At 46.6% G+C, this 25,645-nt stretch overlaps 1 protein-coding gene, 1 long non-coding RNA gene and 1 pseudogene across 2 annotated transcripts in view; 1 reads left to right on the top strand and 2 right to left on the bottom strand.

Moving 5' to 3' along the window:
* On the bottom strand, window positions 1–21,104 carry LOC107152555 (annotated as a pseudogene).
* Tmem185a (transmembrane protein 185A) lies at window positions 7,613–11,387 on the bottom strand. The gene is made up of 3 exons (XM_015498019.2): window positions 11,115–11,387; window positions 10,421–10,544; window positions 7,613–9,307 (listed from the first exon to the last, which is right to left on the bottom strand). The coding sequence occupies exons 1-3, from the start codon at window positions 11,358–11,360 to the stop codon at window positions 9,063–9,065; spliced, it is 615 nt and encodes a 204-aa protein (XP_015353505.1). The 5' UTR covers window positions 11,361–11,387; the 3' UTR covers window positions 7,613–9,062.
* The window catches only part of LOC125614332, a 24,671-nt gene continuing 19,010 nt past the window's right edge, over window positions 19,985–25,645 (top strand). The window contains exon 1 of the long non-coding RNA XR_007344941.1: window positions 19,985–20,239. This is a non-coding gene — a long non-coding RNA (uncharacterized LOC125614332). The remainder of the gene's footprint in view (window positions 20,240–25,645) is intronic.

Raw genomic sequence — 25,645 nt, forward strand, 5'->3', positions numbered from 1 at the left:
ACAAACTATCAGTGTCAGGATGGCAGGGAAAGAAAGGCCAGAGGCATGGGAAGCCAATAAAAAGTGGGGTTCCGAATCATGTGGAACGGTCCACAGGGCCGTGCCCGGGTCCTTACGAGATGACCGTTCACTTTGGCATGCGAGTTTGGTGCCTGGCCTTCTGGCCTGCTCTCTCAGACACGCATACTCAGACTGAGGCTCCACCAGCTCCTGCCACCAGGTAGAAGCTAACTGCAAAGGTGACGTAGACCTGGGAGCCACGGTTCTTCTTATGTTGCTGCTGCTGGGCCAGGATGAGTTCAGAAGCCCAGTAAGAAAATCCGATGACCGATGAAGGTGGCCCACTGCAGGACGGTGAGGATATGGGCGACGGCATAGCGTGATCTTCAGGGCTGGATGCTTCGGCCCAAAGACATCCAGAAGGAAGGCGGAGAGGCTGCACAGAATGCCCAGGAAGCAGAAGGCAGCAATGACCCAAAGGAGCAGCACTGTCTGGGGGTTCATGCAGGTCCGGGTGCACGTAGCCCAGTACGTCCAAGACCCCCAGCTCCTGGCCGGAACAGGTGCCTCCGTGGATGTGCAACCAGGCGGGCTCGGCAAGGGCAGTGCACAGCGCCTTGATAGACAGGGCGCCAGGCAGGGCCGAGGCCAGGCTATGCTCCAGCTGCTTGGGCAGAGAGCTGCCTCTCAGACTCCTCCGCTGGCGCCCGCTGGGCTGCCCTGCGCCTCCATGGGCATACAAGCCCGGGCCGCCCACCATCGCTCTGCGGTCGCTGCTGATGGCCACCGACCTCCGCGGGGCTCGCAGAGCCTGCCTGTCCTGCTTAGCAGGCCTCAGGGCTGGAATGGCGCCGCTCGGGTCACGTCATGGGCTTCTTAGCTGCCCCGGGGCCGAGCTATCCCAGGCCCCAATCCCACAACGCCCAGACCCACCCAGTCCGATCACATGTGCCTTTGATTAAAGAATATTCTTTATGTCATGGTGTGGTGACTCACGTCTATCATCGCAGCAACTTGGGAGGTTGAGGCAGAAAATCCCGTGTTATAGGTCAGCCTCAGCAACTTAAGCCCTAAGCAAATTAGTGCAAACCTGTCTCAAAATTTAAAATCATAAAAAGGGCTGGGGATATGACTCCGTGGTTAAGTACCCTTGGGTTCAATCTCCAGTACCCTTCCCCTGAAAAAAAGCAGGGATACTTTTTGTATTAATGACTCACCCTTACTATTCTATTTCTAGTGCATGCTTTCGATTCTGTTAAAATAATAACTGTTTTGAAATGCCAGTCGTCTTAGTCAGCTTTTTTGCAGCTGTGACCAAGTGACCTAACAAGAACAATTAGAGGAGGAGAAATTTATGTTGGGGCTCACGGTTTCAGAGGTCTCACCCCGAGGGCGGCTGACTCCATCCCTTGGTGCTTGAGGTGACACAGAACATCTCAGCCAAAGTGTTTGGTGGAGGAAAGCAGCTCAGACATGATGATCAGGAATCAGAGAGGGTTCTCCTCACCATGACAAAATATGAACCCCAAAGGCACGTCCCCAGTGACTTGCCTCTTCCATGACATCCACTCGGTTAATCCCTGTTAGGGGATTAATTCACTGAGTGAGTTAAGGCTCTCATTACCCAGTCATTTCACCCCTGAACCTTCTCACTTTGCCTCACACATGTGCTCTTGGGGGACATGTCACACGTAAACCATAACACCGATCCTCCTCCAGTACAGAGGTTTCCGGTGGCTACTAGCAGACACTCTGGATCCTTAGTCTCTCCATTCTCCTGCTATCCCTGGGTTCCTGGCACCTGTGGTGTGATGTACTGCCTCAGATTGTGCAGGGAACTTGCAGCAGCAGCTTGGAAACTGTTCTCCCCCTCAACCTGTCATATGCCACCTATGCAGGTCACAGGCCCTCAGCAACCTCCCTGCTGCAAGCCCATCTCCAAACACACACATTCTTCAGTCTCCTCCAGGGCTTTCACATGTTTATTTCTTAAATGTTTTATCAATATCTATCTATCTTTCTCCATACACACACACACACACACACACACACACACACAGTTTTTCAGGGTTGATTTTGGAAGCACAAGGCAGTAGCCCATAATTGACTGTCATTTTGGCAACTACAGATAAGGCACAAAATTATAAAGAACTTAAGTAAAATTGGGAATTTCCCATTATTCTGTAGCCCTCAATGACTATGGCATATTGCACTATTTAATTCACTCCTGTTTGTTTGGTTATGTTTTTATTAGTGCATTATAATTATACTTAAGAGCGGGGTTCTTTCTGACATATTCCTACATGCCACAAACATAATTTTCTCGACTTCATTCCCCAGTACTTCCACTTTCCCTCCCTTTCCCTCCAACTTCCCCTTCCTCTAGTGGCCTGGGAATGTAAGCCAGCAGAGGGAAGGACTGCACAGAGCCCTCCCTCCTGCACGTGGAAGGAGGGGTTGCTGTCACCATGAGCACATGTAGATGGTTTCAGAACCCACATTAGCCCCAGTGGTCTGCATAGTGTCTGAGTGCCTGTGACCTCTGTCCTAAGGTTAGATGGTGCCATCCTGACACCCTGATTTACTGAAGCCTCACCTATGCACCTCGCACCCGTGAGCAGGAAGGAGGAGTCACTAGTATTTAGGAAACTGGTGGGTAGGGTGGATGAGAGCTGGGGGCCTGGCATGCAGTGGGCATGAGCTTCAGCTACTGACAACAGCGGGCCTTGCCGGGATTGCTCCGGTCTCTGAGCAAAACTGCAGTTAGGAAATGGAAAGGCCATGGCCCCACAAGTGCTCCCCACCTGAGGTGGTCTGAGGAGCCCATTTTCCTTTCCTGGCTGTCCCTTTTTCAGCATAATCCTTGAGATGGACTCACGGACAAGTGAGGGTGAGTGACTGTGTAACTTTGCAGTCCCAGTTCGTTCCACCTGTTCACCTGGGGAAGGCGTTGAAGGTGGGAATGAGCATGCAGGGGGCCTGCACCCAGGGGTTCCTGTGCAGCTAGCAATGAGTCTGATTCAGGTCCCAGGGATGCTTCTGACAGCCTCTTTCTGGGATGGTCTGGTCCTGAGCTCCCCTTGAGGAACTCAGGGGCGTCAGGGAAGCCAGTGGTGCTTGAGATGCTGTGGTGCTCCAGGACAGCAGCTCAGACCTGGGTGGCTGAAGGGGTGCATTCCCCAAGCTTTATACAGGGCCCCTCTCGGCAGCTCAGACCGGGACCTGGTCTGCATGAGGTCTGCCTGGCACTGTGTGGCCTGCCCTTCCCTGGCCTAAATTCCCAGCCTAAATTCTGTGAACCTGGGGCCAGTCTCTGCACCTTGTCCTCAGCCCAGAGAACCTGACTTTGTTGGGGGCAGAGTGGAGTGTTTGGAAAAGTTTCAGGCTTGGCCTATAGTCAGCCCGGCCTGCCAGTCAGTCGAGAGGGATTTGGTTCTTTGCAGGGCCTTTCTTCAGGAAGGTCCTCAGCAGCCCACATTGGTTTTCCTTCCTGTACAGGGAACATACTCACCGTCACAGAGCAGAAACTCAGTCACAGTACAGGTGAAGCAGGCTGGGTCAAAATCATCCACTTTTTTTTTCTAAACATAAGGTTGAATTTTACTGTAGAAATAAGAGAAGAGACTATGGACCTAACGTGAAGAAATGCAGTTCAGAACTCAGAAACTCAAATGACTCTGCTACCCACGTCCGACCTGCATCAGGAGAACTGTTGCTTTCCCAGGTTGCACAGCTTGAGCTCTTTACCGTCAAGAGCCTAAGTACTGCTCTGAAAAAGTTCCCCTGAGGGGCTCTGATTCTGTCCTCACGGTTATCTGCACTGTGGCGTTCCCCCCCATTTCATCCTCACCTTTGCCTCTCGAGTCTACCTGGAAAGTGGAGTCGTCATGAACAGTGTCTAGGGGCAGGGTGGGGAAAGGAGCAGTCGGGAGGGGAAGCAGATTGCATTCTTGGGAGCCCAGGGCCTCCCTCCCATGGACGGCATGGTTGGTTGATATTTCAGGCTGGCTCTCTCTTCTCATGGGGTCTGTCTGGGGCCTTCGACGGATTCCAGCAGCAGTCCTGGAATCTGCCATGTTTCTATATAGATTGTCCATAAGCAAGGGGCCCACGAGATTTAGGAAGAGGCGTTTAAGTGCCCACCTCCCCACGAGATCAAGATCAGTGGGCATGTATATAGTGTGGGTGGAGATGGGGAAAGTGGACCTGGTGAAAGTTAAGGAGTTCACAGAGGAGTGCCTCCTAGACACGTGACTGGCAGCAATGTGCCCATGAGTGCCAGATGATAAGGGAGTGGCTGGAGATGGCCAGGCTGGGGGCTACAATGCCTGGTCTCCTCCACCCCCATTTTGCCTTTCTCTTAGCTGCTCTTCCCACCTCTCGCTGGCCTCTCTTGCGTGCTGTGGAGTTCAAAGCAAAGGACAGGGAAACCACTGGCTTCTGGGGTGTTGGTGTTCAGGCTCTCCCCACACTTGAGTTCACAGCACTTTGATGTCCTAACCCAAGGTTCTCTAGGGTAAGAACGTGTGTGCTTTTTGCCTGTGATCATTAAGGGAAATCACATCTGGAATAGACTCCCTGAGCACAGCATGTGTTTTCAGTTTGAAAGCCCCCAGGTGAACAGAAGATTCCGCCCAAGTGGAAATGTGACATTGTAACACATCTGTGCGATGACTGAAAAGAAAGAAATGTCACCAGATCCAGCAGCTGGCATAAAGCCAAACATAAATCCTGTAGGGCAGACCTGAGTGGGCTCCCTCTAATCAAAACCTGCAGGACTCCCCGGGAGTCTCGCACCTTCACTGTAACGATAAGGGTGCAGTTCAGACCAACTCAAAGGGAGGCTTGACCTCCTCCCACCTATTTGAAGAAGATCCCATTAAACAAAGCACACCACCGCCAAGGGAACCGTGTCAGCATGACCAGGAACCCAGTGTCAGTGTGAATGTTGGGCCGCAATGCCACGTTTTCATACTTGCCAAGTATTTAAAGTGGGAAAGTTGTCATAAGCAAAATGGAGTCAGTCACCCGTGTCCACCCACACCAAGGTGGGAGTGAATGCAGGAAGGGTTCTTACTCACCATGGCCAGAGACTAACCATCACCAAAGACTCCCAGAACCTGGTGCTGGCTCAATGGTGACCACAACCTCCTACAAAATGCACTCGTGCAAGGACATCTGCCCAAACCACAAGACAACAATTCCTTTGGTACTGGTCACTGTGGAAAGACATTGTCATGTCTAGTTTCCACGCATCATCCTCGTCTTTGTCACCTTGCAGAACGTCCATTGCCTGACCTCACTCTTGGAATCTGCACGCAGGTTGCTGCGGCCCATGAATTTCCGCTGCAACCTTGGCTCTTCCAGTGCCATGCTATCCCCAAATGCGCTTCCTGTTGATTCTACTCTGCCCTCTCTGGTTTTCTCCTCTCTGGGGAACTGAATTGAACCCTAATCCACTGGAGTTTTGTCTTGGTCCCTGCATTACTCCAGGGCCTCATGGTGCTAAAGTCTTTACCATGAGAGCCAAAGATAGCCCAGGGTGTTGCGAAAACTGAGAAGAAAGACATGACAGATACCTTGGGCACTTTTGTGCACACAGATCTCTCGTGGGTTTCTGGTGCTTTTTGTTGTCCAGCATGTGTTCTGACTCAATGCTTGCTTTCACCTCTGGTGGTCCACCAGGGGGGATACATCAGACCACTGCTGGTGCCTGGCATGTATTCTGAGACACAGTAGCAGTTGGGACAGCAGCATGGTGAAATGCAGAGAGGAGGGAACATGGCCACAGTGGTAGCAGGCGCCGCAGCCGCTATAGGCACTTGAGGAAAAGGCACACTTCTGGGCCTGGGCCAGAACCCTGGCCTCTCGGATCCTGAACCTCACACCTAGCCATACTCACTGACGGCTTGTCCTTGGTTCGATTTGATCTTAACGCCACCCCAGGACATCAAAAGGGGTCTTGGGTTCCTTGGAGGTGACATCACAACCTGCCTGGCCAGTGTTCTCATAAACAGCCCAAGCAGACCACCAGCCATGGACACTCTGGTCCACACAAAGGCATCTCCACAGGAAAGATCTCAGCAGTGCCCATTAGCGTTCAAGGTAACCTGCCAAACCTTAAGGATGAGCCATGGACAGCCCCCATTTCCTCCAGCTCCTTTGGCCAACAGGGTCCAGGAAGGACTAACAAGGTGGGGTGCTCCTTCCCAACCTACTGGCCACACGTTCCTCGAGAGAATCGATGTTCCTGATGCACAGCCAATTCTAGGATGTCTCCCATGTTTCCAGCTGCGGCCCCGCCATCCTTTGACACTCCCAGCCACAGGGGCCAGTGACATCCTCCACAGAGACCCTGTTAACATAGTCACGTAACATGTTGGTCGGGAGGAGACAAATGGCAGGCAGGTCGCCACTTGAGCCCACGGATGACCTGTTAATGTCACAGCCCACAGAGGTGTAGGTGTCCTGCTCCCTGCCTCTCCTCAGTCTGTACCCGTGCCCCACCACACAGACCGTGTGGGTCTTTGCAGTCATGGTGGGCCAGGTCATCTGCCATTTCGCTTGACATACAGGTCTTATTAACCCTGACCAAGAAACACCTCCATATGGACAAGTGTTGGTTTATGCCCAGCATTAGATCTCTGCAGTCATTCTTGTGCAGTGTAGCACCGGACGGTCCAGAGGGAAACGTCCCATCTGAAGCTACCTCCAAATCACATTGGCCACACATGCAAGGCCACCTCCCACAGGCTGTCCCCACTCCACTGTGGGCATGGCACTCCATGGTCTTCCAGGCATTTCCAGGAACCAATAAGTTCTCCACACCTGGGACCTCTGGACGCCAGGGCCTGAGGTTCAGGGCACAGTGGGCAAGGGTCTGGGATGTGCAAGCAGACAGCCCATGTCACCATCTTTACCCAGGATTTCCTACCTGTGTGCTTGGACACATTAACTGACCTCTCCTGGCCTCCATTTCCTCACAGGGAGAAGAGTTTTGGCATCTGCCTCCCAGGGTCGGGGATTCAAGGGGCACACAGGAGCAGCACGTCACCTGGCAGTTGAGTCACAGCCTCCGACGTTAATTAATAAGGCATTCCTCTGCACAGCGAGTCTGAAATCCAATGTGCTCAAGAAGGAAGGATTCATGTGTGCCCTGTGCTGCCTGTGGGAAAGCCTTCAACCAGCAGCAACTGTGGCTTTCCTTTTCTGAAAGGCCACCCGAGTTAAGTTGTCACTGAACTGGAGGGGCAGCTCGGGCGAGAGAGAAACACAGAGCATCTGGGAGGTAAGCAACTCTCTGCTACCCACACGATCAAAGTGAGTACCCCAGGGCCACTACAAAGGCAATTCCACGTGTACAGTGCCAGCCAGCCCAGGGACACTGAGCAAAACCTCCTGAGATCTAACAACGGCAGTGTGGCATCACTGAGACAACCACAGAATCTTGACCACTCCCTCTTTCCCTCTGCACACCCCTGGCACTGTCCCTCATGGAGAGACTCCTTATAAAGGACATTCCCACACCCCTGCCAGTCTCGGCTGCCTTTGCCACTGGCTAAGCACAATTCCCGTTCCCCGGCTGTCTACAAAACAAGGTGTACTCGGTGAGTATGTAAAACAAGGAACTGGTTTATTGAACAACTACAGGGAGCAAAAATAGTGGACTTAACTACATTTTTTACACACCAAGCAGGAAAGGTACACCATTCCCCGCTTTCCTCTGAAACATAGCAGACTGGCAACAGGCCAGCGCCAGCGGCAGAGTCAGGGACGTGATGGACTTCCATTAGGCCTGCTTGAGGCCATTTAGCAGTTGCCCACATGAAAACCTGCACTTGCCTCTTGAGCGGGCTCGTCAATGGTCCTCTCCACCCACCTGCACGAAGGACCTATTTGATTCTCGGCAGAAGGCTACTCCGCTGGCAGGACTGGACGTTACTCCACTGGCAGGACTGGACGTGTTCTGGGCTGTCACAGCAGAGGAGAGAGAAACTGTGCTCACAGGTGACAGCACTGGCCAGGTGTAAAGTGCTCTCCTTGCCGGCAGGCAGAACGCTACAGACCCCAACCCCCATGGGAATCTGTGAATGTGTCTGCTCCTGGCAACCTTCCCTCGTGTCCTGGCCCGAGCACTGCTTTCTAGGTTATTCCCAGCCTGATTTCCCCAACGTGAGGAAACACACAGGTCATTTCCTGCTTGCTGTGGCTCTGCTGGCAGGAGCAGGGCTATGCACGTGACAGAATTCCAGGTGTAAGTGGTGATGTCCTGTGAAGGCCCGGCACAACTCTGAGGTGGGGCAGGGCTGGCACCGACTCCAACTTCTGCAGCAGAACACGTCCGTCTCGGGCACAAGCTTGTAAAAAAATACTTTTAACAGAGTACGCTGTACAGAACTAGGATTTGACACTGTACATTACAATGCTAAAATATCCGTATAAATACTATACAGGCATGGAGTCACTCCACTGGGAAGGGCTCACGGAGGAGGCCGTGGAAACCACTGTCAGCACGCCCCAAGGGAAAGCCCTCCACTGCAGGGACAGGGCTAAGCATGGCGGCGGGGCTGTGCGGAAACACCAGGTACACTCAGACCCAGTTACAGTCCCCACTGCCGACCTGCAGCGGGACAGCTCGGAGCTGTCCGGGGAGGCGGCCCTGTAGGAAACCACTTCCACCAACACTTGCCACAGGAATTTCAGCCCTGTGAAGCTGTCCTGTAGACAGAATCTCCCCCTGCAGGTCTCAGGAGCAGCCATTCCCAGGTGGTACCATGGGCAAGAGAAGGTGCCTTAGACACCCGCTCTCATGGAATTCGGTTCTTCTCTCTCCTTCACGGCCCCTGGCATCATATCCACAGACACCCCCAACCCTCCCCGCCACCTCTGTATCCCGACGTGGTGAGCAGCTGATTGGCACTGAATGCAAACGAGGCATGAGATGGACATCCCTAGAGGCCCAGCTCCACTCGGGGTCTCGGGGAAGGAGGGTGAAGGAGAGGCAGAGGGAGGGAGAGAGCGTGCGTCCCAGTCCACTCATGCTCTGGCCCTGCCGGTGTCCTTTAGTCTGGCATTTCGATATTTAACTTGGGAGGGGGCAGGACGTATTTTCCAGGGCTCTGTGTAATAACCACCCTGGCCTTCTTGCGAAACATAGGGGCGATTTTAGGAGGCTCTGGAGCTGGGATTTCATCAGTTTCTTCGTTGTCTTCATGGTGGAGATCATAGGAAATGTTTCCATACTCTCTCAAAAATGGGAAGACTTCAAGCAGAAACTGGCAGAAATCTTTGCGAATGCCAAACCACCCTGAAAAAGAAGAATTTTCCTTTTCAAATGCTAGTCTCCGTGGGATTTCCTTCTTGTTCTCTTTACTCAACAGGAAGCTTTACTCTCACTATGTAATGCTTCCCAAGCTTCCTCGGAGACGATGGCCGACCAGGCTCTGCAGGGCCAGTGGAGGAAGAATTAATCCCTCCAGCTCCAAGGTTCTCAAAGTGAGGATCCAAATTCTCGGCAAGGACATTCCTGGGGTGCTCTTAGGATGTGATTCTGCAGCTCAGGGGTTAGCCTTCCTGATTCAGAAGCGTTGGGGTGGGCTGGGCTAGGGTTGGGCCAGGAACACCACTTGAGCTGGCCCTCCAGGGATTCGGTTGGGCACCAGAGCACATGAACTATCGCTCATGGGCCCTCCTCAAAGTCACTTCCCTGAGGTCAGCTCTCCCTCTCTGCATCTCAGGAGACTTGGCTCAGTGCTGGCTCTCCCAGGACAAGAGCAGCAAGCATGGCTTGGGCTGCTCTTGGCAGTGCCCCGAGCTTCCGCAAGGGCAGTGCTCTGGGGTCCATGCACTGGTGCTCACTGCCTTGTGAGGAAGGACCCTCTGCAAACATGATTTTGAATCCATATGTCAGCATGCGGGAAGAGATGCAGAGTGTTCTGGCCACGTACAACTGACCAGAATCTGTGATGTCCAGACTGACACTGGGGAAGGGAGGCACAAAAAGAGACCTGGGAGGATTCCCCAGGTTCTCTGGGCAGACGAGGACTTTTCATCTAGCCTCACGAGACCTGGGTTGCAGAGGAGGGCACAGGAGCTCGGAGAGCCAGCCTGCCTTATATGGTCCTGCCTGTAATCAAGGCATGCACGGCCTGGAGGAGAGCTGGGGTGCAGGCCAGTACAAAGCAAGGGTGACAGCTGCCCTTGCCTTGGGAGGTGCCTGACCTTCTTCAGCCCTAGAGTCCCCATGGCTATTCCTAAATCAGAGCCCTCTGACTCATCCTTCCATAGAGCAGAGCCCCTCCCCCTTCTCTCTCTCTCTCTCTCTCTCTCTCTCTCTCTCTCCCTCTCTCTCTCTCTCTCACACACACACACACACACACACACACCCCTCCCCAGTGCTTCTCAGGCACAGAGTACGTACAGTGGTTTCCGCCCTTCTGTCCGAATGTGGTTGCCATCAGTGTGATCAACGACAGCCACAGGGGCACAAATATTGGAATGCAAGAGAAAGCATTGTGGCCGTCCAGTTTATGAACCAGCAAGATCTAGAGAAGAGACACAGTCAGGGTCCTGTCAATGTGTCACTTGGAAAGGAACAAAGTCTGAAGCTGCCCCACTACACACCTCCTCCCTTATTAGGTCTCGGAAGAGGGAGAGTCACATGGCAAGGGCAGAAAAGCATGCTTCCTGTGGGGAGCAACCAGGTGCCCGCCCGCTGGCCTGCTTGTTCAGGACCAAGCAAAAGTCCATCCACTTGGAAAACTGTCACCACCAGGGGTTTCATGGGAAACATTCCTGGTGTTGGTTGTAAGAAGCCAACTGTGTCCACTGTAGAATTCTCTACAGGACTCCAATACATAGTGATGACTTCAAACTCTCCCTTCCTAGAAGCAGAAGGTGCACGCCTCCAGATGCATGGTGGCTGGAGAGGTGCACTGCTCTCCGCCCCGTGCCTAGGAGAAAGAGAGGACTTGGCCACGTCCCTGCCCTTCTCTGCAGACCTCCACGGGGCACACCACCATGTCAAGGGCTGGCGGGCTGCCTTTCCAGGTAGGCAGGATGTCGTCATGGGGGAGGGTGGGCTTGCGGGCCGGACAGATTTCCCAGGTGCTTACCTCGAAAGTAAGGAGAGGCACGACGATGGTCATCCAGCTCAGTGCCATGGTGATGTGCGTCCTGCGCTGTTCTGCAATCACATCCATGGAGCGCAGGAACAAGACCGACCACACGATGTAATAGAGGACCACGAGGCACAGAAAGGACATGAGGATCCACAGGGGGACACACACCACCTGCGGGGAGAAGCAGACAGGAGATGTCTTTCGAGCTTCTGCCCAACCTCCAGTGGGTGCCACTGTCATCACCCTGCTGGTCTCTCAGTTAAGACAGTGCAAGCCTGACTGAGGACAGTCCCATTGCCCAGCACTGCTGTGAGGGCAGCATGGGAAAGAAACCTGCAGCATGTTCACCACGGGGCCTGTTGCNTCAGTTATATATCAGCATAGCTACCATTATTCTGAGTTTATATTGCTTCCAGGTAGGTCCACTTTGCTCTGGTTTCAGTACCTGTTGCCCTCCTGTCTCCTAAACCCTGACTGCAGAGGAAAGCTGGCATTAGTAACCAGACCCCTAGAAATTAGTTCCTGCTTTTATTCATCTTGTTTACCAGATTTAAACAGGTTGCTGTGTGCCTGCAAAGGCTCTGGAGTTATAGTGCTGAACAAGATTGAGAGCAGGCCTGACCTCACACAGCCTAAATCTCAGTGTGGGAAATAGAAATTGAGCTAACAATCACATGTGTGCTGTGAAGGAGATATATAGGCTACTGGAGTTGCTTATAATGTGGGTTTCAGCCATCCTTCAGCTTGCAGGGGTGTGGTCCAGGAAGATTTCCTGGAGGAGTGGAAGGCCTTTTAACCTCCATCTCACATATGAGACTAATTAAAGAGGCTGGGAATGTGGGTCTAGTAAGATTAAAGGAACAATTTACTATAGATGGTAGGAATAGCATGAGCAAATGTTCAGGGAAAACAAAGGAACATAGTAGCTAAAAGATCTGGATCAAATAGTAGGGACAGGGATCTAGAAAGCTTGGCCTGTAGAGCCTGGTGAGGCACAGGAATTATGTGACCTGACCCTTTGTACCATGAGAGTTGGTAAAACATCATTCTTCCAATGTGTTTCTCCGGGGTTTTCTTTCCCACACTAGCATTGCTAATTTTTAAAATATAATCCATAAATATTTCATCTTGGGTAATTGTATGATTTCAATCAGTATTTTGCAAGATTTCAGCTCCACTGACAATATGCTGAATGGAAGCTGTCTTCTCATGTACTTTGGAGGGTCCTTGAAAACATCTTTTCATCTGTTGGCTATTGCAGGACTGCCACATTGATGAGAACCCATAAGGCCTAGTAGAACCATCAGTCAAGATGAACAGACAAGCTGTGTCATTCATTCTTTTCCTGGTGGTAATGGCAAGTGGAACCATGGCCTGTTTCAGTCTGGGGAAGGAGGTGGAGCATCATAATAATGGCAGTCTTCTAAAATTCATCTAATGAAACCAATGGAAAAACTCTTGGAACTTCAACTGTCACTTGGCCTATTTTTAATAACATAGAGAGCATTTTCAGAATTCAGGTACTATTTGAGAATATAATGAAGATTGCCGCATTCCGGCTGCATCAAAATAACCGGGGGGTGATGAGCAACTTGTGTAGATTGATACAGCAGGAGTGGGAGCCGTTTATTGTAGGACAGGAGTGGTATATATACATTCCACACAGCTTATCTTAATTAACATAAACTAGATTCAGCAGTCAACCAATAAGGAATCTCCACACTTAATGGCTCACTGGCGCCACCTCACAAACCACTCCCCCTGGCAAAATACCAGGCGCCATCCTGACTTGTTTACAGACTCTAACAGAAGATGAAGGTTACACTAATTTTAATGTATGCTTCTATTTCCTTTAAGTTTAATTATCTGTGGAATTTTTTTGAGTCTTCATCCGGAAACTTGGAATTTTGTAAGCCCCAGGTCAAGTGTGGGTTTTCTTGACTCAAGTGTTGTTGTGAGTCCATAGATGAAGGTGGGCAGAGTAAAGCCATGTTTTAAAAATCAATGCAAGATAATTTCTTCATGAACATCTAGATGTCCCTAGATAACATTTTACTGTCATTTATGACTGCTGTAAAATTTTATTTTTTCAATTTTAAATAAATATGTAAAAGATTTTAACTTGTATTCATAAATGTATATCTTTAAAAACCAATAGTTATGCTGTTTTGATGCATGTATATTTGTAAACTGCCCCAAATTTATTTGAATAGCAGTGTAAAAAATATATATAATCAAAACAATTTATACCTTAAACCCACATGGTAGCTATTGCAATTTTTCAAGTTTGGGAATTTAGACCTTTGATTATCAGTCTGCCAGATAACGATCTTGTGTTATTTCTTTGCACTGGAAACTGAGGTTAGGATTGAGTGAGTTATAAGGTGGTAGGAGAGTGTTCACCTTAAGGAACACATTGTTCTTTGGGTTCATGACAACATTTGGGAATATTTCTGAACTCTTTCTCTACTGTGATGGAGCCCTCCTATCTAGATACTCACCCACTTGATCTCTTGTTTTCCAAATGGAGAGGAGAAAAGAAAGATGCCAGGAGATAAGCAGTTATTAATGAAAGACAAGGGACAAGCTTAATCCTTAAAGCAGGATACAGTGAGGGATGAAGTTTGCTATAGGCAGGGAGTAGAAATGAGTAGATCCTGGCAATTCCCATTGGTTACGGTCTCCTGTTCTTGTTTTGCTCCTCAAAATCTGGACAGCCAGTTCTTGTCTCCCACCCCAAGCACACTGAATAGGAGTCATTGGAAACTGTCTTGAGGTTCAGTTCTGCTCAACTCCTGAACAAACCCTGATTGGTGCTGAAAGCATATCAGCAGCCTCATGCCACAGCCTCTCTATTTTAAGATCATTTCACACTCCTCAGGCTTGATGCTTGCTAATGCTATTCTGCCACTAAATTTGGCCTCTTTTATCAACCACAACCTACATTCACCCTTTGGATGATGACTGTTTCTTCCTGCTCTAGGTGAAAATCTCTACTGACTCATACCAGCCCTGGGGCCCTTCTCACAGCATGGTTCTCTGAGGGCCTGGGTATTCCTCTTTGCTCATATAAGATCTTGCTGGTTTCCAATTGCCTGAGATCCCGTCACATTCTACAGACCCCACTTCACCCATGTTTGAGTCAGTCATATGGCAATATGGGTAGACATTGCACAGATTCTTCTCCAAACTTAAAGTCTTATATATGTTATGTGTTTCTCATTCAGAATTTGGTTTAATGAACTTCAATGTTTAATTCTACATTCTGAACTAATTTATAATAATCACTATATTTAATCCATTTGTTTCAGGCTTTTAGGATGTTTTAGTATTGCAAATTTGCCATTTGATGTGTTCACATGCATTAAATCTTCTAGCTTCCTATCTGACAAACCTGATAACCTATGTTATTTTAATGTTTTATGCAACAATTTATGTGATAAAAATGATATATGTAAATTTTGAAGCATATTGAAATGAGTCCAGCTTGTATTCAATAAAAAGTGAAATATTATTAATACCATTACATATTCCTTTGTGAACCCTGCTCTCCCAAGATGGCAACTACCATCTTGAATTTTGTTTCTATCATTTCACTGACTAAATTTCAGCTTTTTAACACATTTAATTCTCCCTAAATTATATTTTAGTTAATACATGTAATTGTATATTAATAATAATTAACTACATATATTCTTCTGTGATTCATTTACTCAACATTGTTTCTAAAATTCACCTTTGATTAGGTTCATTTTTGTCTGCTGTTCCACAACTCCAACAAAGTAATTAATAAGCTTGCAAGTTTGTTAGAATAATGTTTTCTAAACTTTAAATTTATGAAACCAAAATCCAAAAACCAAAACAAAACAAAATAAATGTATATAATGTATTAGATTCCTATAATTCTATGTTGCTTCAGCATAAGAGAAGCAGTACTTAGTCACCCTTGACACAGTTTCCAGTTCTCTGCCCCTACCTGTTCCTCAATGTGGTCAATCCAGATATTTGTCTTGTACAGTCAATTCTTGGTAATCACCTCCCTCTAGGACATGAAGATACAACCTACTTAACTTGCCCCACTGTTCCCAATACCCCACGTTGATAGTTGGTTGGTTATGCTGTAGTAACCACCTCTCAGTTCTAGTAAGATTCCAGCCTGCTTGTTCTTAACTCACCAATTAGAACTGTCCATGGAAAGCCTGCTTGAGTACTGCTCTGGCCCCCCAAGGCTTTTTCCCATTGGCCCATTTCTCTTTTTCTTTGGCTTCAAAACCGTAGTTTAATCACATTGCCCCTGAAACCTTCCTGTCAGCTCTCATCAGTAGTCCCCTTCTCTCTCTGACATGTAAGTAATAAACTGTTCTTTCATGTATTTTTGTTGTGCTGCCTTCTCCATGTATCATTCAAACAACACAAATGTACCTAACTTTTATTCTTGTCAATGCTCTCCTAAAGAGTGGTCATCTTTTTTTTTTTTTTTAAATTTCAAGTTGTCTTTTGTTTCTTTTTAAAAATTTGTTCTTGGTAGGAATAAACTGGGCACAGGTCAGACAAGAGCCACAAGGGCAACTGTCAATATAAACAAATTTCAAATTTCTTGTGAGTGGAACACCAGGTCATAGTTGGATACTTAGGCAGATAAAAAAGTATCCCAATCTAGATGCCCTTCAACAGATGAATGGATAAAGAAAATATGGTATATATACAGAATGTGCTATTACTCAGCCTTAATGAAGAATGAAAATTTTATGGGACTGGGTTGTGACTCAGTGATAGAGCGCTTGCCTAGAATGCATGAGGTACTGTGTTGGATCCGCCCACCACATAAAAAAAATTAAATAAACAAAATAAAGGTATTGTGTCCATGTACATCTAAAAATATTATTTAAAAAGAATGAAATTATGTCATTTGCAGGTAAATGGATAGAACTAAGCATATCATGCTAAGTGAAATAAGCCAATCTCCCCAAACCAAGGGCTGAATGTTTTCTCTGGTAAGCGGATGCTGATCCATAGTGGGAGGGTAAGGAAGAATGAAGGAACTCTAGATTGTGCAGAGGGAAGTAAAGGGAGGGGTGGGATAACAGGGTTGGGAAGGGCAGTAGAATGAGGCAGACATCATTACCCTACATATGTGTATGATTATACTACTGGTGTGACTCAGCACCATGTACAGCCAAAAGAATGAGAAGTGGTGCTCCATTTGTGTACAATGCATCAAAATGTATATATAACTAATTAGAACAAATAAAAAATAAAATGTATCCTATGGAAGGCACATTGTAAACATCCATGAACAAATCCCCTGGAGCCCCATCACAGCACTGAGTTTATAGCCATACACTAGGGAGACAACTCAAGATGAAATTAGAGAAAAATATAACAATGTAGAAAGAAGGTGCTAAAATGTAATAAGAGAACATTGTGGTATTTTTCCTTAGCTATCTACCAACCCATCTCATAACTCAAGTAAAAAGCATACGAAGGAAGAGGGAAAAGATGGAGATACATGAGGTAATGAAGGGTTTAGAAAGTCCCCTTGTATACTGGGGAATCTACAAGGGCATATATACAGAACCAGGTCTCTATGAGACCAATTTCATTTACCCAAATTAGACCAATACCCTTCATGAATGTAGATGCAAAAATCCTCAACAATACACACACTGAATCCAATACCAAGTAAAAATAAGTTTACACCATGACCAAATAGAATTTATCATAGGACCAAACACAAAGTTGTTTAAGCATCTGAAAATCAATTGATGTAATGTGTTATATTAATAGAATAAAGGACAAAACCACATGAGCATCTTAATAGGCAGAAAAAACATTTGGTGAAACCCAACACTGTTTTATAATAAAAACAAAACAAAACTAGAAATACAAGGAAACTTCCTTATCAGGTTAAAGCTAAAATGTATTGAGTAAATATAATTAAAATGGGTAGAGAGTAAACATACAGTTATGTAAAATATATGTCCATAATCTATTAAATTACTCTTCGTGGCTTTCTGGGTGGTATTTCTTACTGGGAGAGAGAAGATAAAGCAATTTCTAAGGATTTATCCCTTACCTATATGAAGAACACCTGAAGTTGGTAGTTCCACTCTCTCTGGAGTCTTTCTTCCCCAGGCTTAATGGATGCATCTAATTCTCCAGAACTTTAGAAAAGGGAAAAGGTGAGGAATCACTTTGTCCCTGCCCTCCTTTCACCCACTTCCTATCTATCACCTGGTATGCTCAGGTACCACCTCCGTTGGGCACTGCATGGCCTTGAGAGGGAAGAGAACAAGGAAAAGCAGAGAGAGTCCTGTGTAAGAAAATGGGACAAATATGTCACTTGCACAATGGTAACCATCATTTACAAATTGGGAGATATCACATGAAATATAGATTTGTAGATTAGACTCTTTTAAAAAAATCAGAAGCACTGGCAGCACTTGGATCCTACACCAGCTCAGTATTGCTCCCACAATCAAGCAGCTTCATCCTCTTTTATCCCCTGCCTGGTCCCTGTTGGCATCTGTGTTTGAGATCCTTTTGCCTTGCCCTGTGCCCATAAGCCTTGGTTCTAGCCACAGAATAACCCTATCAGGACTTCACAAATACGACTGGCCCTTCACACTTTTCTGTCTTTACTGTGAAGTTTCCTCTACCCGCAGTAACTTTCCTCACTGCTTCCTATTGCTCTCTTCCACAAAACCTTCTCCCTTTCTGCCATTGAAAATCAATCTCTTTCTCACATCTCTCATCTGAATACCTCTTTGGAGCTAACTAGAGAAACACCACACCTCAGTGGATTCCATCAGTCTATTCCTGCATGTGTTACCAAATGCTACCTTGCCTGCCACAGTCCTTTGGAACTCTGTATATAGTAGGCAATTAATATTTGATAAACTAGCCTGATGCTGGGGAAGGGAAGTTGCTGTTACAATAGGAAAAGCTGCAGTACAGAAAAAAACAAGGTAAACAAATTCATAAGATAAGTTGAAGAAATTTGGCAGCAGAGACAGTGAAAAACATTCCTCACTTCAACTGAGATAAGCTTATTCACAGATATTCACTTTAACAGTTGAGGAATTGCATACAACAGCCTTCAAAGTGGAAGTGACCTTAGCCTTTCCTACAGCCATGCTCTCCTATCAGTGGTTGGCAAATTTTACATAGGTGGCCAGGGGGAGGGGAACTGTTATCTGGTCTATGTAGTAACTGCAGTCAGATTTGACAATTTTGTTTTCTGACATTGCCATTTATAAAATGGATTTTAAAATGTGGCATTTATACACAATGGAATATTAGCACTAAAAAAAGAACAAAATCATGGCATTTGCAGGTAAATGGATGACATTAGAAAAGATAATGCTAAGTGAAGTTAGCCAATTCCCCCCAAAAAACAAATACTGAATGTTTTCTCTGATATAAGGGGGGGGACTCAAAGTGAGGTAGGGAGGGAGAGCATGAGAGGAAGATTATTTCTAGATAGGGAAGAGGGGTGGGAGGGAAAGGGAGGGGGAAGGGGAATAGCAAGGATGGGGGAATGTGATGGTCATCATTATACAAAACATATGTATGAAGATGTGAATTTGGTGTCAACATACCTTATATACAAACAGATATGAAAAATTGTGGTATATATGTGTATTAAGAATTGCAATGCAAAAAAAAATGCTATTTCCCTTCCCACTAAAATAGGTGTAACTACAGTATTGTTGTATAGAGTGGAGAAACCACCAATTTACTTACACACCTGTGTCCACCTGAGAAACCACATGGACAGCAGAAGAATTCCAGAACAGCTTTTGATGGGGAAAATTCTAATTCTCCTTTTCCTTCAAGTTAGTAAGGACAACTTTTCTTGATCATCTTTGCCATTTGGTGATGCAGAGATTTCTTATTTGGAGTGAAAGGAATTGTATTGTACCCATAAGGAACTGAAAACAGCTCATGTTATGTGTTATTCACTTAGCAATGGGAGTTTGTGAAAAGGATCCACTTAGGAAATCCTGCTTGATTCCACTTGACTACTTAAAAAAATATGGAATTCAGTGACTCTCAGACTCCTTGCAGGCAGAGGCACAAAGGATCGCCAAACCCTGATTAGCAAGTGGTAACCTGCAGGAGATGCCTCTGGGGATCTTGGTGATATGCAGATTTTGGCTCCCTAGGGCTGAGAGTGGCCTGAGAGGCTGCTTCTTAATTTACTCCCAGGTGACCTGGATGCTGTTGGATTTTAGAGTGGACAAAAGAAGTCATATGGGGATTTATCCTCAGCATAAACGACTTTATGTCCTCCCAGGAAGAGGGAAGTGAAGTCCAGAAAAAGACCAGGCTTTGGCTTCCTCCAGGAAGGTGCTGAGCATGTCCAGGTGGTCATCCAAAAGGCACTTGATCCATTGCCCCTGATGGGAGTTCCTGCCATATTTGGCTCCTACAGGGCAGTGACAAACAGCATGAAACCCATCGCTATAAGCAGGAAAATACAGGCAGGCATGGGGTAGTAGTGTGTGGAAGAGGCTGGCTCATGCCAACCCTTAGTATGTACTTTTCTGAGATGCCTGAGAGAGGAGTGGGATCTGCTCTTAAGGATGCCTGAGGCAAACAGGGCAGACCCCCCAATTACTCTTCAGTTTAGGGTCCTCAAACAGACCCCCAAATCTGCTCCAGAGGTGCCCTACCAGCAGCTGACAGTACTCTCTCAAACCTAAACTCCTTTTTTTTCTGCCTGGCCAAGGGCAGAGCCTCCTGTCTGCAATCTACCAAAGGAGTAGCATGTAGTGGTCGCGAAAACCTCCAGCCTCCGCCAGCCTTGAGCACGCCAGTAGTTCAAAGAGCTCCAGGCAATGCGCAGGCGCCAACTGGAATGCTGGCTGCTGGCCGGTGCAAGTTTCCTTCTTCTCAGGGCACCGCTCCACACGTGCAGGTGGCAGCGGACACCACTCTTGTCGCTGCCCCTCATTCAGCGTCCTGGTGGCATTCTGCGGGACCATGCAAGCCCTGGTATCCCCCGTGACTAAGGCCATCTTCGTGGCTCTGTTTCTCTTCGCAATCCTGCTGATCCTCTATGTGATCCTGTGGTACATTTGCCGGGACGTGGACAACGACTACATCTGAAGCAGGTATAGCACACCCACAGCCCCTTAGGGCCCCACCCTGGGTACCCGACCCCAGGACTCTGTGTATCACGTTGCCTCTCTTCCCTATGCCCTGAGCCCCTCTCCCAGATCACTCCCCCGTACTTGGTGCAAGCCTATCCAGGACGCCTGCCTCTTCTCTCAACCCCGCTGGGACACCTGCCTCTTCTATTGACCCGAGCTTCTTCCCCAGACCCGGTGACCCTCCCCAGATTCCGTGCCCCTGTACGAATCCTGTGCCTAGTGTCTACCCATGCATTACAATCCCAGGCTCCTTTCTCTTAACCCAGATCTCACACCCCTTCCCAGACTCTGTGCCCTTCCCTTGCACTCTATATTCCTGTCCTGGATCTCATACCCCTCTAAGGACCTGGGGATCCCCGGGATCCCTTCTAAAACTCCCCAAGGTCTTGCATTGCTCCCAAGACCTCAAGGAGGCTCTATACTGATGCCTACCCTTTTCTCAGGCTCCTGTTCTCCTCTCATAGTCTGGGTCTCTCTCCTCATCTTGTGTTGCTCCCAGGAATCTGCTCATTGTCCCCTAAACTCCACCAGGACCCTGCATCCTCTTCTGAATCTGTGCACTCTCTAGAACCTTAAGATCTTCCCTTCACCCCACCACCAACCCCCACTCTGTAGAAGTCTCCAGATTCTCCCTTCTCCCCAGGAGCCTTTGCCTCACTTTGTCCTGGGGCTTCCAAAGGTCCAGGGAATGAAGAAGTAAAATGAAAGACCCTTCTACCACCCTGCATCCCTCCCAGGACCTTTTGGATTTCCCCAAGCAGGAGTGGTTCCTCCTGGTCCTATGCCCCTCTCTTGGATCCCTCTTCACCAAACTCTGAACCCCAGTGCCAGCTCACCTCTCTGAGAACCCACAAATTTCTAAACATGGAACACTGAGGCCAGAAGAAGCTCCTGACTGGTGCCAGTGCCACACTCATTGAACTTCTGTACTCTGGACAGTGGAAGAGCTTTTTGGTAACTGACAGGCCTCCCTCATCCCTGTTTCCCTGTAGGGATCCTATGCCTTCCTTTTCTCTTTGGAGCACTTGATGCTTTCCTCCCTCCCAGGGGTAGGATGCCTAAGTAGCTTAAATCTGCAAACAAGCTAGTAAGTAACAATTTGACATGCTACTCTGGTTCTACAAATTTTCTTGAGTTAGGTTCAGTCTCAGAAAGGGGTCCCTGACATTGGAATGATGTATCAACCTCAATTTTCAAGGGGATATCATGGATGAGCCTCTCTGGATTGGGAATAATAGAGGTTGGGCCAGGCAAGGTGATCTGATCTGACTGCTTCCAGTTTTCTTTTTCTCCCTTCTGTTCCATTCTTTTTTCTTCCCTCCCCGTGTCTTTTCCTGATGAAGTCAGTACATCTGCAGGCAGGTGGTAGTCAAGACTGATGATTGTGGCAGCGGCCATTGAACCTGCAGTGGACAGTGAGGTAGGAATAAGTGCAAGGAATATGGGTAGGGGCTGCATTTTGTGACCTTGCCTCAGTGAGACATAAAAGTGGATCCTGATTACATTGTTGAGCATAGATTTTTTAAAAAATATTTATTTTTTAGTTGTAGTTGGACACAATACCTTTATTTCACTTATTTATTTTTATGTGGTGCTGAGGATTGAACCCAGGTTCTCGCACATGCGAGGCAAGTGCTCTATCTCTGAGCCACAACCCCAGGCCCACGCCCCCAGCATAGATTTTAAGTGAGTTCACCGGCAGTTCTTTCCAGAGAGGCTGAAGCAGCCCTTTGGGATAGAATGTATCATCTCAAATGAACCATATTAATGAGCATTCATGGGTCAGTGTAGGCACAGGATAGAAAAGCTGGAGTTTTGGATATGCATAATCCTGGGTTCAAATGCCAAATCAGCATATGATTGGGCAAGTTACATCTCTGAGAATCAGTTATTTCTTCTGATGAATGAAATTAATGACACTATCAAACTCATTGAAAGGATTACATGAAGTACTGTGCCAAAGCTGACGAACAGTTGTAGACACTAAATTCTCAATTAAAGGTGGTTGTCACTTCTGTAAAATTAACTATCTTCTAATAATAACTGATTTTTTCTACTTACTTTTTGCAGTATAATTTGCATAGAGTAAAATTCACTGCTTTTATAAATGTACATTTCTACAGTTTCTGATAAACAAAGCTGTGTAACTACCACAACAAGCAAGGTGCAAGCACTTTCTATTGATAACATATAATTAAAATATTTTACATTCAATGCCTTTGAATCTGAGAAAACCAACATCTAAAACTCATTCTAGGTAAGCAAATGTGATGTTCATGATTTGCTTATTTAATTTCTTTGCATGGTATTGGTGTACTGCCCCACCAAAATACTTCACTATTTTTGCTCATGTTCATTACAGTTAACATTGAAAATAGATTTTTTATATTATACAAGCAATAAATAACTACATTTTCTTGCAAAAGTATACTATTCCAAAGAGAATAGAGCAATCATTGCACTACTCTGCCCATTCTCCTCCCCAAAAGAGTGACAATTATCAACCATTTGTTTCTTCTACTTCCTGTCTCTCTTCTTTACATCTCTATTCTCTCTCTCTCTCTCTCTCTCTCTCTCTCTCTCTCACACACACACACACACACACACACACAGCACTTGAACACATGCACACACAGAATGGTGTTGGGTTTTCCTACTTTAGATTTCAGAGGGCCAGGAGGGAATGAAGAAGCAAAATGAAAATCTACAAGGAAGCATAGGAGTCCTGCTCTCTGCTCTTCTTCCCATGCCTTGCCTTTAGGCATTTCTGGGAAAAGGATACCTGCTGATCAGGTCTGTGGGGAGACTGTTTTGGCCTCTGATTCTCTGATTAAAGGTGCTACATGAAGTGCAAAGACTATTTTAAGAGGCAAAGATAGTGCTGGGCATTTGCATAGAGAAGATCAGAGCAGGTAAAACAAAACAAAAAAAAAAAAAACATTTCCCAGGTATTCTACTTCTTTTCATTGCCCACTTCTTGGATGTGCACCCCTCCAGAGGCAGTATAAAGCCCCTGTTGTTCTTCCTCTTTGTCTGCTGGTGGGGCACTGGAGTACTGCTAATATGGGTTAGTCTTGAACTGAAGTCTTCCACCCCTTAAGTGTAGAAACCCCCAAGTCTATCTCAGTGGTCCTGGCAGGGGCTAGAAAGTGCCCCATCAACAGTGTGAAGAATGTATCTGGAGAGCCTTGAGATTGGAAACTAGTTATAAGGCAAGAAAGTATGAGGGCCTGACCTTAGGCAGTGGCCACGAAAGCAAGAGGGGTAGAGATGTCTCTGAGTTAGAGCTGAAGACTTTAGTGACTGAATGCATGTAAGGGCACTGGGAGGGTATGGAAGAGGAGAGGGGAGCAAAACTGACATTCTTTGTCTAGCCTAGTTGAATAAGAGGCTAGTGATGCTAATAAAATAGTAATGGCTCCCACTGGAAGCAGATGAATGCCCTAGTTCAGCATTCCACAGGCCCTTCTGGGTCTGCTCCGTGTTTACATCACTTTGATTTTTCCTTCATCCCGTCTGACCTAGTGGCATGGGCAGGTGCCTAAGCAGGTATCTGGATTATAGGGAGAGCTAAAAAAATATGGTAGCCTATTTATATCTCAAGGTTTCACTTGCAGGCTGTTTCATCAGGGGACACTTGTTTTTTTTAATTTTTAAAATTTTTCTTACTTGTTGAAGTCCTCATGCCCATTGTTAGAATCCATATAAAGTCCATAGAATAATGACTAGAATAAATATGAAATTTAGTTTGTATACAGGAACAGTGCTCATCCTATGTACTCACACCATAGCTGAATTTCCATCCTTTCTCCCAACATAGTTTAAAGAGTGGCACTAAAACAAACCACAACCACCTGCTCAAGTCTTGTGGTTTGAAATGGATTGTATAATATTTCCTCCTTCCAATTCCTCCCCAAGAACAAGCTTACATTTTGCAGCATTTAGCAGTGGAGTTTAAATACCTAAATCAGGATAGTGAGAATTCAGAATTTCAACCTATCTGCACAGCTCTTATTTGTCACCATGTTGAACCAAGATCAGCCGTATCAACTCTCTGCTGGTGCACATTCTGGGAAGGTAAAGCAACAAAATTGGTGATTGGACACCATGCATTTAGGACAATAATGTAACTCCTGATACCACAGCTGCCAAGTTTCAACAGATGCCTTCCACAGGCCTTTGGAATATTTTCCATTTTTGAACTACTCTTGTGCCCAAACATCAAACATTGACTTCATAAGGAAAAAACATGTCACTGAAAATTCTACTACCCTATAATTGATTGGAAACCTTGGGTGGGCTATAGCTATATCACACAGAAAAAAATGAAGTAACAAGCAGGAAAACATAAGGATGAATTTTCTGAAAAGAGGCTGAAAAATATCTGGTTGGAATTCTCTCCTATACTACCATTGTTTTTGTTACATTTTCATTATTATTTTTCAGACCTATAGTGGGTAAAGCATAGAATTAGGTGCTAGATTATATATAGAAAAGTATGAGAACTAGTCTTTCCTCTTAAGGACTTTAGAGTTTTGTCAATAAAGAAAGAGTTATATATAGAGAGAAAGGAGAGGGTGAGAGGGAGAGTCAAAGCTTAAATATTTGAGTGTCACATATCCCTCATAAAGGAAGCATACATCCTGTTTGTTTATCTGAGATGGAGCACCCATTATACCCTTTGACACAGAAGATTCCAAAGTTCACTATATCGATGAGGACTATCAACAACTGGATGAGCAAGATGTGGCAGGTACATTAGCAGCCTTAGAAAAACATAGGTGCTTCAGACAGTGGTGGATCAACCTTGAAAAGACTCAGAAGCCTTTTCAGTGTTCAGTGGTCTGGTGGCTAGGAGCACACCAGACTTCCTCTCTAAAGTAAGGAACAAATGACAGCTCACACCTTCTACCACTAAGAAGGAAACACAAGGCCTTGGATACCTCTTTAGGTATTGAATCAGGGAATTGAGGGATATAGTGACCTCATTTACTTTATCTTCCTGTGATGCACATGGGAATTTATGCTTCCTGCCCCCACAACTTTGGGTTCTGTAGTTAGACCAGCACTGTCCAATATGGTAACCACTAGCCACATTTGACTATTTAAATCACGATAAAATACAACTACAAATTAAGTTCCTCAGTTACACTAGCCACATTTCAAATACTCAGTAGCCACATGGGTCTAGTGGTCCTTATTGAACGGTGTGGGCTAGGCACTCTGGTTTCCCAAATGGGAATGATTACACCAGGAGTCAGAGTAAGAGTTCCATTAACTACCAGGCATGGCTGACAAGTGAATTACAAGTCATGGGCACCTTGGGCTCTTCATATTATGGAACCCACAAGCATGAGTGCCGCAGTC

Source organism: Marmota marmota, unplaced genomic scaffold, assembly GCF_001458135.2.
Source record: "Marmota marmota marmota unplaced genomic scaffold, marMar, whole genome shotgun sequence".
Lineage (NCBI taxonomy): Eukaryota > Metazoa > Chordata > Mammalia > Rodentia > Sciuridae > Marmota > Marmota marmota.

Coding starts and splice junctions, on each gene's coding strand:
- Tmem185a (XM_015498019.2), bottom strand. CDS start 11,360: ATGACAGTGGCACCCACTGGAGGTTGGGCAGAAGCTCGAAAGACATCT. Junction 10,545..11,114: donor TGCCTCTCCTTACTTTCGAG/GTAAGCACCTGG, acceptor TCTCTTCTCTAG/ATCTTGCTGGTTCATAAACT. Junction 9,308..10,420: donor ACAGAAGGGCGGAAACCACT/GTACGTACTCTG, acceptor CTTCTTTTTCAG/GGTGGTTTGGCATTCGCAAA.